Source organism: Vicugna pacos, chromosome 23 (assembly GCF_048564905.1).
Source record: "Vicugna pacos chromosome 23, VicPac4, whole genome shotgun sequence".
Classification (NCBI taxonomy): Eukaryota; Metazoa; Chordata; class Mammalia; order Artiodactyla; family Camelidae; genus Vicugna; species Vicugna pacos.
The window spans coordinates 27,229,797-27,243,826 of NC_133009.1; the positions used below are offsets into that span (position 1 = coordinate 27,229,797).

A 14,030-nucleotide genomic window follows, 5' to 3' on the forward strand; every position below is an offset into this window, starting at 1 on the left:
GAAACTGGGGTAATTTTCTTTCCCAATTCTCATCAATGTCACTCCTGAGAGAAGAAATGGATAGATTAAAAACAAGATGGAAAAAGCTGAAAAACATTACAAAGGAGTAGTGAAAAAACTATTTTTTCAAAAGTGAAACTCTTTTAATCCACTGCTTTTGCAATATGACACTATTGCATACATTTCCTCTTTATCACAAAATTTCTGTTTTTTTAGGGATTTTCTTTAAGGATACACTCTAGGAACTCCCATCCTACAATAATACATTAACTAAGAGACCTGTTAACATTTTTTCCTCAAAGATCCATGCTTTTAAGCATTATAACTATTTAAGAATATAAGTATTTATTTTAGGTTTGATTAATTCATATGCCAAGAAGATACTCTGCAATGTAACCCTAGTGTATATATTTTATGTTTCTAGGATCTTTAAGTCATCTTTTACTATAGAACCCTTAAAAGGAAGGGAATACAAGATTATACTGATCAAATTTGTATTTTAGAAAAATCATTGGGCTGCAGTAGGAAGGACAGCTTGATGAAGAATGAAAATAGAGGACTGGGAAAAGAAATGATAGCACTTGATCATCAATAGAATGGAGAAAAGGAAATTTAGTGTGAGTCCCATGTTTCTGGCTTGGGCACCAAAATGAAAAATGGCTCAATTTACCATAAGAAGAGGTTTGGGAAAAGCATAGTTACTTCATATATAAATATGCTTAGCTTGAATTGTCTGTGGATGTCCAAGTGGCAGTGTTAGCAGACATCTGAATAAATGTTTATAAAAAAAATTCTGGGCTAGAGTACTCAGATAAATAAATTATCAGAATACAAGTGGTAAAAGAAGTCATTGAAGTGGAGGAGACTGTCCAGAGGATATAGAGTGAAAAGGCATGTGCATCAAAGAGAGAATACTAATATTTAAGATCAGGCAAATAAAGGCAAGTATACAAGAGATACGGAGAAGAAACAGTCAGGAAAGTAGAGAGGAAACCAGGAGAGGGTGGCATCAGAGAATCTAAGTTACAAGAGAGATTAGAGAAAAAAGTGATCAACATTGTCATGTGCTTCAAAGAGGTCAAATAAGGTGAAGTCCAAATAGTTCACTGGATGTCACTTTAAATAATTTTTGAGCAACAGTTACATTTTCTCAATGTATTTTCATAACAGCTTAAACATATCTTCAACTATGATTGAAAAAGTTTATTATTAAGATATCAAGTACCCAAATCTGATTTCCACTGTATATATTTACTTTCAATCAGCAGTATTTAAAAAAAAAAAAGCACTATCAGTCCTTGATACAGAATTAAAAAAAAAAAAGAACACCTTTCCATCCATCTCCTATCAAAAGATCAGCTATAGGATAAGTGAGAGATAAGAACTTGCAATCCATCCATCTCTCAGAGTTGAACAACAATGAGGCTAAGTCCACAAACCAACATATTTGAGTTCCTTGCTTTCAAATGAGTAACAATTTAATGCTACATTCTGGCTTCTCCCCAACCCCTCAAATATATTACCACAAAAAAAGAGACCTGAAATTCAGAATCTTTTTTCTGTTTAAAAAAAAAAAAAAGCTACAGAAGCCACTGTTCACCGCATTACTCAGTGTCTCCTACTGGGGATTCATATCATGTGTGAAATTTCTGGAAGCTTCTAGAAGAGCTGTTTCCTGGCATATACAGTAATGTTTTCTCCATTTTGACAATGGGATATACTTAACTAACCACATTACCTGATCAATCACACCATTAGAGTTATCATTCTGTATTTTACTTTACCGTGGTCCTTATTTGTTTTACTCATAAATATCTTTTGTAAACACTTTGAAATTCATTGTATAAGGACTTAAATTTGAAAAACATTTAAATATATGTATATAAGCAACGTAACATGCCTTTTCCTTTTATTAATTCTATCTCAGGAATAAAGGGCTTTATTCCTTTTTATATGCTTTGCTTTAAAAAATGTTTTGAAATAGCAAATTGTTAGAGGTAGTACAATCTTGTTAAGAACATGACATGTAAAAAAGGCTATGATCAAATAGTTGATAACATGCCATATTTAAAGTGATTATATGGGTTATGTCATTAATTACTATTAACAAGTTACAGACTGTTTTTAAAGCAAAGAACACACAGTGTATTTTAAGTTAGAGACTCTAGTGCATTATTATCTAAATTCTACCAAATTAATTGCTATAATTATTGTAGCTTCATATACAAAATGATTCTACAGGAAAAAAATTATATGTATAGTTAATGTTACAGACTAATTTGGTTCTTGGAAACTAAAATTTTATTTCTTTACGTCTTAAACCAGCCCTACTGAGAGAGCTTGTCATCCAGATTCAACTCGATAAAGCCAAACTGCGATCATTTAGTTGGCTGAGATCAAAATATAATATGAGGTTCATTGAAATGTTATCTTTAATCATATTTATGCTCTTTATTTACACAATACCTATGGTGTTCTACTTATGTCCTTGAAATAGGGAACAGGGACACCATCATATGAAAAAGTGGCCTCTCTGCTGGAGTTCATAAATTTTGTTCAGCTTTGGATGAGTTCAAAGAATTGCCATGTAAGAAAAGCCTTACAGAGGGAATTTATCTGATTATGGCAGTAATAATTACCCAGCTGTTTATTGCAGATAGAGAAATAATTCATGTAGGCAATAGGCCGTGGTGGCAATGACACTCTGCATTTAGTAAATATGCAAACTGTTCACTTCTAATTAACCAAGCTAGAGGATGCCCTTATTAAATGTATAAACTAAAAGTGCCTTCCTGACAAGTGATGAATTGTTACATTGCACAAACTCTTGCCACAGAATTATTGGAGTGAACTTGGGGCTTAACTTCATTAAGAGATCTTGTGGGATAGTTAAATGAGGATGGACAGCATAACAAGGCTCACCTGACAGCCAATGATGTGCTAGGGCTTAATGGAACTGCACCTCTTCTTCTGTCCTGCTTAACCGTTCAGATTCACGAGAGATAAACCGTGAAACTGCCGAGTTAATTTGAGTTCAAATAATAAAAATAGATGAAATAACATGACAGCCCATTTATGGAGGCTACCTGACAGTTTACCTACCAAATGTATCTACAAAACAGCCACTTTTTCATGATTCTACTGTCTTTCATATATCAAAATTGAAAAATCTACCACTATTTTCATTAACTTTAAATAATTTGTTAAGTAAAAATAAATGGTCTTACTGACGAGCTTTAAAATAAAATCTCTCTCAAAAGGAAACAGATGGGTTTTATTAGATAAAAGTAGTATAATACAGAAATTATTCTTCGTATGGACTCTGAATGGATTTTATTTAATTTTACTAAATGATTATGAAATAATTCAGTATCTATATTCTACATTTAGCCTTATGTTAAGGTAACTATTCATTCTTAATCAAACATCTATACAGATATCTCCATCCCAATTAAGAATCTAAAATAGTCCTTAGAGGGAAGTCCTAGGCATAATGAAGCAAAACTAAAATATTTCTAGTTGAAGTGTAGAATAGGTAATAATATCTACCTCACAGGTTTGTTGTGAAAATGGAAGGAAATAATGAGAGCAAAGGGTTTTGAACAGTACTTGGTATACAATAAGTGCTCAATATATGTTCGCAATTTATAATGTGCTTGAGTGGCAATAGCACTATCTGATTAAAGGATTGATCCCTAGTGTTTTCAATGGGTAGTTCATGCTGAGGTCTGGAAAGACTCTACACCTGCTCTTTCATCTATGTCTTAGCCTATGAGGATGTAAAATGTGTGAAATAGCATTTCAGATAATATCTGAATATTATTGTAAATGTTTGCTTAATTATACATTTATTGTAAAACATGAAACAATATATAAAAAAGGTATTATATAATTTAAGAAAATCAGAATTTGACACTATTGAAACTCTAATGTGGCTTCTTCAAATTTATAACATATAACTTAACAAATATTTATGAACCATGGAAGAATATATGATATCTTCAAAATATTTATGCATTCTCATCAACATTTACTTATATACAGACCTTTTTTTCAATGAACGCTGTCAAGAACTACAACAGGATATAGAAAAATGGTTAACATTATTATAAAGGTAAAACTTTCATATCTGAATAATATTATAATCAAGGGTTAAAATAAAACTGCTTTAATTAAGAAAGAAGCCATGTATATGAATAATTTAAAAAAGACTTTATAAATGCATTTATACATGCAAAACAATTTAGATTCCACACCTTGAAGAAAGAGTAAGATTGAATAAAAGTAAAGAAATGACACACACTTAAAGAAACCATAACAGTCAAAGTTAATATCAAGTGCTTGGTAAAATAATTCTGTGTGCTTTTCTAGCAAGACAGTAAATGTATGCTCTTTTGCCTTTCTGAGGTCAGCCAAATGAACAAGAAACAGAAATACATGAAAAAAAGCAAGGAAAGGTCACAACCCTCATCATAAACTCAAGAGAATAACTAGAAATTGAATAAATGAAGAATATCTGTCATATTCAACTAAAGTTAAAGTACAAGTGCAGGGTATCTTCCTCAGTCACAAAGTCAGTGTATGTGGGAAATGAGTGAACACGTTTGAAGAGCGTAGTAAGTGCCCCAACCAAGAGGGACAAAGACTGGGCATGACTGGGTGCAGGACTAAAGGAGAGAACTTGAAGCCAAACAACTTCTCTTTTGGTTGATCAGAACTTCCGACCGTGCTGGGACTTGATGGCAAAACTGGGCTGGAGGAGAACTGGGAAAAGTAGCCTGACAGCTGCTGAATCAAGTAAACTGAAGGAAGAAAAGAGTCTGCGAGCGGTGGAACTTCACGCTGAGCTTGCTTCGTGAAATCGATTTCCACAGTGACAGGAGGCCAGTCAGGACCTGGGGACAGTGGCCAGAGCACAGCTGCCCACTGCTCCAGCTGACCCTCCATCATAAGAGACTTGAATGAATGAACGAGAAAACCAACCATCAATATCTAGCTTAAGTACTAAAAAAAGTACAAGAATTCTGAGAGCCAATTAGAGGTTTTAGTAAGGTGTAAAATTACTCTCAAAATAGATTACTTTCCTCCATGTAAATAATAAAAACTTAGAAAATACACCATCAGCAAATATAACAGAAAAATATGAAATTCCTAGAAATAAAATTAACAAAAAATATGTAGACCTGTATTAAGAAAATAACAAAATTTTACAAATGGACATTTAAAAAACATCCACCACATGAATAAGGAGATCTATCTCGTTCCCTAGCAGGTAAACTCAAATTATGAAAATATCAATGTCATTTTTCCCTACACAACTCTATAAATTTAATTTAAATCCATTTAAAAATCCCAATTTGCTATTTTTTGAGACATGCCAAAACGACTATTTAGTTGTATGAAAATAGCCATAGCTGAAAAGTAAAAGTAACGTATAGCTACTCAAGCCACGTAATACAAACAAATACTACACAGGGATACAGAGAGAGAGAGAGAGATCAGACGGCATCGACAGTCAAGATACAGGCCTGAGTACGTGTGAGGACTTCGTATGTGAGAAGGTGGCACTTGACAGTGAGAGATAAGTGAACTATTTAACAAATGCTATTGGAATAACTTGCTAGCCGTTTTAAAAAAATCTTAAGCTTGATTTCAAATTTCCGACTTATATCAAATGGATTCCAGATGGATTCAATCTTAAAAGTTACACAAGAAACCCTAAATTGCCAAAATATGGATGACTGTTCTTAAAAGTCATGCAAAGAAGACATCAGAAAAGAAATTACTGAGAAATATAACTGGAAAGAATTGAAAAGTCATCATATCTCAAAATCTCCATAAATATGTTTGAAACACAACAGCAAACAAGCGAAGATAACTGCATCCCTGATGACAAAGGGTTTATTTCCCTAGCACACAAAGGGAGTTTTACAAATCCATTATGAATAATAATTATAATAAAATAAAATAGGCAAATAGAACAAATATAAACAGGAAAGTCATTAAAGAATACAAATGGCCAATATAAGATATTCAAATTCCTAAAAAGTAAAAAATAATTAAATAAAATTTAGATGAAACTGTTCACTTTATTAAATTGGTAGGGATAAAAAGCCAAAATCCAGTTTTGGGAAGGAAACAGAAATGCCTATGCGTTGTTGATAGAAATATAATTAGATATTTTTGGATGGAGAATTGGATAATATGCATCTAACTATTAGATATGTTTAAATTTTCATGCAAAAGTCCCATTTATAACACTATGCAGAAAAAAGATAACAGTACACATGCCAAAAAACTCTGCGGAGGAATGTTATATTGAATGTCCATCAATATAGGAAAGATTTACCTAAAGAAATTTGGTATAAATATCATACACATACACACTATAGGCATTGAACATTGAGACAAATTTATATTTATTGACATAGATGTTACTTGTTGTAGTGAGGGAATTCTTCCCCTCTCCTGTTTCCTTCATGCGGAGGTATGTTTATTCTATCAGAGGAAGTCTGGCCCACGCCCCTTCAGAGGACTCAGGTGGAAGCAGGCATACAGTCTGGCAGGGCCAGGGTCTGATGCTTGCAGGGAGGAGACGGCTGCCCACTGCTGAGCTGTTGGCTGGGGAAAGTCTAACTCTTGGCATTCAAAGAGCCACTTGTTTGTCCACGTAAACATATTCTATGTCATCAGCTTTATCCTATACTTTAGCATCCTATACAGCTTTATCAGTCACAAATGGGATGTTTTGTTCTCTCATATGCCCTATGATTTTGTCTTATTTCTCATGTGGCTCTAAATTTAAACAGGAAAGTGCAGTGAGATTTAATGTGCTTCCTCAAATCTACAACATGATTTATTCAATACTTATTTTCTTGAGTTCCTACTACATTCTGAACTGTAGTAGGGCCTGGGAGGAGGGCAGTTATGAGGCAAGCTAGGCATTATGCAAACAACTGAAGCACAAAACCAAACCCCACACCACTTACAATGGAATAAGTTCCGAGAAAGAAAATGACCGAGAATTACAGATGTATACATGGGCGGAGGTTGGGGGTGGAGGGTAGTGGAGGCAGGAGGAGAGCAAGAAGGGAGTTAGAAAAGACTTCCCTAAAGAGGTGACATTTAAGACAAAATCTGAAAGACAGGAACAGACCTTTTATGGATTCCTGACCTTGGGAAAGAAATTTTATGTAGCCTGATGAAGAGGACCTACCAAATATATTCATGGTATATGCACTGTGGGTCACTGAGGAAGTTTTAAGCAATTTAACAGGAGTGGGAAAAAAAAAAACTTGGAGAAAAGAAATGGAGATTCCATTTCACTTTGAGGCTCACTGTCGACCCTCTGTTGAGATAAACTGGAATGGTCCCAAATGATTTTTGCTACCAGAAAAAGATACCAAATGCTATAAAGGGTAACTCAACGTAAATCTGTAGAGTTCCATGGACTGTGTGCTGGGCGCAATACAAAAGATTTACGGGAGAGGGCTGATTCTGATGGTCTGTGTCTATATGTAGGAGACTTTGGGCCCACCTTCTCTGGACTCAGCCCTCTCCGTGGTGCTGTCTTTGGACTGCATGAGAGTATAAAGCCAGAGACCAGGGTGGAGTGCCGCATGGCCTGGCAATGATCCAGAACACAGGGGCATTCCCAAAGCAGGAAAAATATTCACAAAACCTTGAAGGCCAGATGATCAAAGGCAGTCAGTGGGGCAGTGATTGTTACAGACTGCAGGTTTGTGTCCCCGCCTTCAAATTCATATATTGAAACCCTACGCCCCAGTGCGATGGTATTGGGGGGGGGGGAGGTAAGTGGTTTAGATGAGATCATGAGGTGAAACCTCATTATGGGATGAGTGTTCTTACTCAGAGAGAAAGAGGCTGGAACTTTTTCTCCCCCAGATGAGGACACAAGAAAGCAGCTGTCTGAAAACCAGGTGTAAGGCAAGAACTAAGAGAAACTCCATATTAAGTAACAATAAGAAAATAATGAAATGTTTAAAACAGCAAAAACTGGGAACACCTACAACTTCAATAATAAGGAATTAATTTTTTAAGGCTATTAATGAATGTTGATATCGGTATATTTATTACCATGAAAATATTCACAATATTTTGTTAATTGAGACACACATAGTATATTGTATTTAACCATTTTTATAAGGTATTTACATGTAAGCATAGGAATAAACTAATAAACTAATATTTATTTAGTGCATAGGATCTACTAAGCACTGTTTATTCATTTTACATGTATTAACTCACTTATGTTCATAAGAAATCTATGTAGCAATTCTATTATTTTCCTCACTTTGTGGATGAAGCGATTTAAGAAAAAAGAAGTTAAGGAATTTGCCCAAGGTCACACAGCTATGAAGTGGCAGAGGTCTGGAAGAACACACATAAAAATATTACTAGTATTTATTTCTGAGCAATGGGATCATAAATGAGTTTTTGTTTGTTTTGTTTTAAATTATCTGTATTTTCAATTTTTCTACAATGGACATGTATTATTTGTGAAATAAAGAAATAAAGGGTTTTTAAAGTATAAAAACAAAATATTTAACTAGGAAACAGAAAAGTGAGTAAAAAAGACAAAAATCTGAGATGTGGTTCTTTAAAAAATAGCAATAAAATAGGTAAGTCTGACAATTTTGAGACCAAAGAGACAAAACTTTTAAGAAGCAAAATTAGAAATGAGAAATGGAACATGGCAAGAACTATTTTAATTAAAATATTTGTAAATAACATCACTATATTTTGAAACATCGATGAATAGTTATCTGGTAATAAATAAAACTGACTTTAATATATTTTTTTAAACCTGAATAGAGGTTTGGAAATGTGAAAGATTTACCTTCTCCAAAAGGGTTTAGGGCCCAGTTAGTTTTATAAACTATTTCTTTTAAACTTCTAAAAACAGTAATCCTCATGCCATATAATCTATTCAACTAATAAATATAGAAAAAACCTGATATCAAGACAAGAAAGAAAATTATGATGAATCATGCTTACAAATGTGGATATAAGCATCCTATAAAATACTAATATAATTGTAGATACTGTGTTTCATAATAAGAAATATATATTTGGTCTTCATCTCTGTTTTTGGCACACAGGTCCAAAACCCTTGGAATTCCCCCAAAGTAATATGTCTTTTTGCATGCTTATCAGATGAATGGTAGCTGGGGACTCCCTCAGGGTAGGAGCTGGTCGCCAGGGGTACCAATCATGTGATTAAAAGATCAGAATTTTCAGCTCCACCCCTTCGACTTCTGTTGGGGTAGAGGGGCTGGAGGTGGAGCTAATCACCAAAGGTCAATGATATAATCAATTGTATCTACATAAGGAAGCCTCCATAAAAATCCCCGAGCAACAGAGTTCAGAGAGTTTCTGGTTGCGGACCACAGGGAGGTGCTGGGAGGGTACCATGCTCAGTGAGGGCATGGAAGCTGCACGCCCCTCCCACTCCATATTCTGCCCTGGGCATCTCTTCCACCTGGTTATTCCTGAGTTGTATTCTTCTATAATAAACCTTTAATTTAGTAAATACACAGTTTTCCTGAGTTCTTGAGCCATTCTAGCAAATGCCTGAAGCTGAGGACGACATCCTGGGAATCTCTGATTTGTAGCCAAGTTGGACATAAAGTTGTGGATAACCTGAGGACCTACCACATGCGATTGGCATCTGAAGTTGAGGGTTGCGGGGGACAGGCCTTGTGGGACTTGAGTCCTTAACCTGTGGATCTGATGCTCTCTCCAGGTAGAGGGCATCCGAATTGAGTCTGAGAATTGCTTGGTATAAAAAAACCCATTTTGTGACCAGAAGTATTGAGGGTAGAGTGTTAAGTACACAGAAAACACAGGAGTGTTTTTCCTTTTCAGTACAATAATCCCCATGCCATATAATCTACTCAACTCATCTCATAAATACAGCAAAAATTTGATAACAATATCTGTAAATCGCAATGCAAGAGAGAATTATAAGTAACTCCGTTTATAAAAGTGAATGTAAATATCCTATGTAAAATATTGATATAATTTAGTAATAAATCAAAAGGATAATTAACAACGAATGGCCTTGTTAGATATATTCCTAGTATATGATGGTTTAATATTAATATATCTATTAATAAAAACACATTCTATAACATGTCAATAGGTCAAAAAGGAAAAATATCATCTTATTTCAGTACATGATGGGAAAGCATTTGTTTTGTTCAACTTCTCTTCTGCCTTAAAAATTCTAAGACCAGTATAAATCAAAAGAGTAAGTTTGCAATATGATAAAGACCAGCAGGCTAAACCAAATTGTGAGCACTGATACACCAGGCTCTCTAGTGGCTAGAGATAGTCCTAGTAAAATCAGGAAGAAATAAGGATAAAAGGAAATACCTGATGGACAAAAGAAACAGGCCTTTCCAAAACCACCTTGCACGTGTTTGTCTCTTTGAGTCCCTTCTCCTGTTCAGGGACAGAACTAGGTGAAGCACGCGAGGACTCTAAAACGCAGAGTTTAAAGGAACACTCTCGGGGTTGGGAAAGTGCAGTCGCCTGCACGACCCTGACAGTGAGTGTCTCCTTAACTTCTATGTCTTAAGGGCCTCCCTTGCCTCCCCCGAACCCCAGTCCCGCTCAAATTCTCCCTCTTGCATGTTCTACTAGCTCCTTCCACCTGGCAAGCTCAAGCCTGCCACTTGCAGATAGCCAGCCCATCGCTAGAACATGGGATTTCTTAGGAAGAAATTAAACAGCAGTCCCCTATGGCCCACACGTTTCTGAGTTTTCCAACTTCGCTCACTGACTAAATCCTATTCCAAGCTCCCCAAATCTTTATTGCTGTTTCCAAAGAAATCAACTTCACAAATTTCCCATATTTAAGCTCCAAAGACCTTTTCATACACGTGACATATGTGAGAAATTTAAAAGTTGGGGAGTTAGTGTTTAGATATTTTATGATGTATGTAATTTTAGGGTCTCAGACAACACCTTTATCTTAACAACTTATTGTCAATTGTTATCTCTAGTTTGAAAAATGTTAAGAGTAAAATGAGATAATGCAGGTGAAAACTGAAAGTAACACTATGGCATAAATGCCAACTATGATTCATTATTATTTCATTTTTATCTAAATCTATTATAAGCATATGGTCACTTATATGTTTTTAGAATGGAGCACATTACAAGAAGAAAAAAACTAGCAAGTTTTGATGTAACATGAAAACTTAGTACATAGAGCCTTGGTAAACCTGACTGAATAGTGCTGCAGTAACTTTACTTTGCATAAATCTACAGAAGACTCATCGTTAAGGCCTAAATCCAGGTGTTATCTTTCTACGTGCTTGAAGAAAAAAAAAACTGACAGTAAAGCAGTCCATTTTAATATGTTCTTTAACATTATCTTCTTTGAGAGGCAAGTTCTTGCTACTGAACATGTTTCTCACAATACATCTGAGGCTTGTCATACTTAAGGATTCATCTATGTAATCATTTTACAGATAAATCCACCTCAAATTGAGGTAATTTTACTGAACCTGAACTATTTGCATAGTACCAAGGTACGTTTATTACACACATAAATAATTTGATTTATAGTCAAGAGTACAAGATAGTTAAAAATAAATTTTTTTGGTAAATAGAATGATATAGCTCTATCGTAACAATAAGTTTTTGCTTAAAATATCACTTAGTTTTAGGAAGTATTCCTAAGTATGATAATGATCAACATCTATTGAGTAACTTTTCTAAAATTTTCACTAGTAGGCTAGTGATTATACCACTCACCGAATTGCATCATTGGTCTCTGAAATAGCTTTCAGGTACTCCTTCAAATAATAATAATTAAAGCAGTATTTCCGAATCTTATAGCCTCGCCATCGCCTCTGGATCTATCGAAGGAAATCAAAAAGTAAAATATGCCAGTGAACATTTTTAGCAAAACCATTAATAGTTCTTCAAAATCGAGGTAATGATGGATAACTCCTAACAAATAAAGTCTCAGGCTTTTCCACTAAAATAACAGTGTATCTATGTGCAAATATCAGTTGTACTCAAAGATTTATTATAAAATATTATAAAGACAAAAACATACTCTAAATTAGTATACTTTATTTTATAATACTTACAATTGTTTTACAAATACTATATGTGAAGTTAACTATTGAAAGTTTAAAAATGTGCTTTACCAATTCCTACTACCTCCACTTCCTGACCAAATGGATTTTTTTATTTTTCATAACCAACTGGCTTGAAAATCGTACTTGGTATCACTAAAATCAAAGTTTTTAATATATTTTTTTAAATTCAGTACTATCAAAATCTTTAAACAAAATGTTGTCTTGTACCTTCAACATGACGCTGTAGGATATCAAATAGTGTTGAGGGACAGACTACCTATCACATGAAAACATCATTAATTAAATGTGTCAGAAAACACAAAAGATTCATGCTGGAGAACTGAGAAGGAAGGACATTGCCCATTTTGAGAAGCTGAAAGAGCAAAATCTGAAACTGGCTGGAAAATCTGTGTCAAAAGGAAGGGTACTAAAAAAAGCCAATGGCATGGACTTTTTACCACTTTTAACTGAGCAACTACTAGAAACAGCACCAACCACATTCACTGAGTCAACCATAGTGCTCTCAGAGACCCTCCTAACACCCCAACTCCCTACACATCCACCCAAAGGCAGGCTAACTTTCCTTTTCAAGACAAATCTGGGTATTTGCAATTGTGTATTAAAGCTCATAATAGGTAAGTGATGGTTAGATAACAAATTAAAACTCATCCTCGTTAAAGTATAATCAACCAAACTTCAGAGGGTTTTGTTAGAGGTAAGTGAATAAAAAGGCTGAAAGAAACTGGGCATTTGAGTGGATGATGATGTTATCCGGTGAAGTAAAGAATCTAAAATTTATGAGCTCTATGAATGTACCAGGTATTATGCTAACTGCTTTGATTCTCATGGTAACCTTGAATACACCTAGTTCTGTCTCACTCCAAAACCCACTAAAACATCTGTCAGACATACTCCACGAAGAGAAAGAGTGTGCGCATGTTCTTACGTTATAGGGAGCCCAATTTGACCAATAGCTAATTGATAAAAGATACAATATAGCTGAGATCTGACTATACTTCCTGTGATAGGAACAAATGACATCTTAAATTTTGCCTAAATTTCCTGTTGATATCCCAGTACTAGTGAAGACACTTTCTTTTTTTTTTTTTAAAAAGTACTTTCAAGAAGCAGCACGATGACAACATTCTTCTTAATTTCAAGGTGAGCAGGTTATGACTTCCAAAACACATGGCTAGTATTCATGCCCTTCAAAGTAATTAGCAACTTTCAGAAGTGATTGGTATAAAACAATTATTGTCATTGATCAGCTCTGAATAGATAATTTTAAACAAAGTCATTGTGTGCTCAGCAGATTACAGCTTGTTAACGGGCAAGTTCTAAATGACCTCTTAAGCTAGTCAAATCAATGATGCATATTCCTCATTAAGTAACATCAAACTGTAAGTGGTCTTATAAATAATGTTTATTTTAAGCACTAAAATAAATGGCAAAACCATGATATATCAGCCATCTGTTCATAGAAAAGATTTTCCCTCCGTTGAGTCTATTGTTATTCCTCAAAATTCACAGTAATCTTAATATCATCAAAAGAGAGGAAAAAAAATCTTCTCACCTAGAATTAAAATCAAAACATAAAAAACAAATTCACAGGTAATAACCTATCTGGTACTAATGCTCTAAATGCATATGAGAGCATATAAATAGGACTCTTATTCATAACTAGACTTCAACTTATTAGAATGTTCAACATTCTAGAAAACCATACAGTGAGCACAGAAAGGTGAGTTTACTGAATTTTCAAAGATAGGGTGCTTAAAAATAGCAATGTCAAAGATTTCACTCTTGATGTCAAGTTACTATCATGTCAAAAACATACATATATATGGTTAGTCAGGTTTTGGATAATTATTCCATATGCAACTTTTTTCTCTTCAATATTTTGTTTCCCCA

General features: G+C 34.4%; 1 protein-coding gene across 4 annotated transcripts in view; it reads right to left on the reverse strand.

The window, feature by feature from the left end:
• The window catches only part of SPATA17 (spermatogenesis associated 17), a 136,044-nt gene that overhangs the window by 86,987 nt on the left and 35,027 nt on the right, over positions 1-14,030 (reverse strand). For all 4 annotated transcript variants that reach the window (XR_012063581.1, XM_072948732.1, XM_006203653.4 and 1 more), the window contains one exon: positions 11,788-11,891. Coding sequence is in view for 3 of the 4 variants with exons in the window: in XM_072948732.1 (XP_072804833.1) it covers positions 11,788-11,891 (104 nt within the window). In the remaining variant the exon portion in view is untranslated. The remainder of the gene's footprint in view (positions 1-11,787; positions 11,892-14,030) is intronic.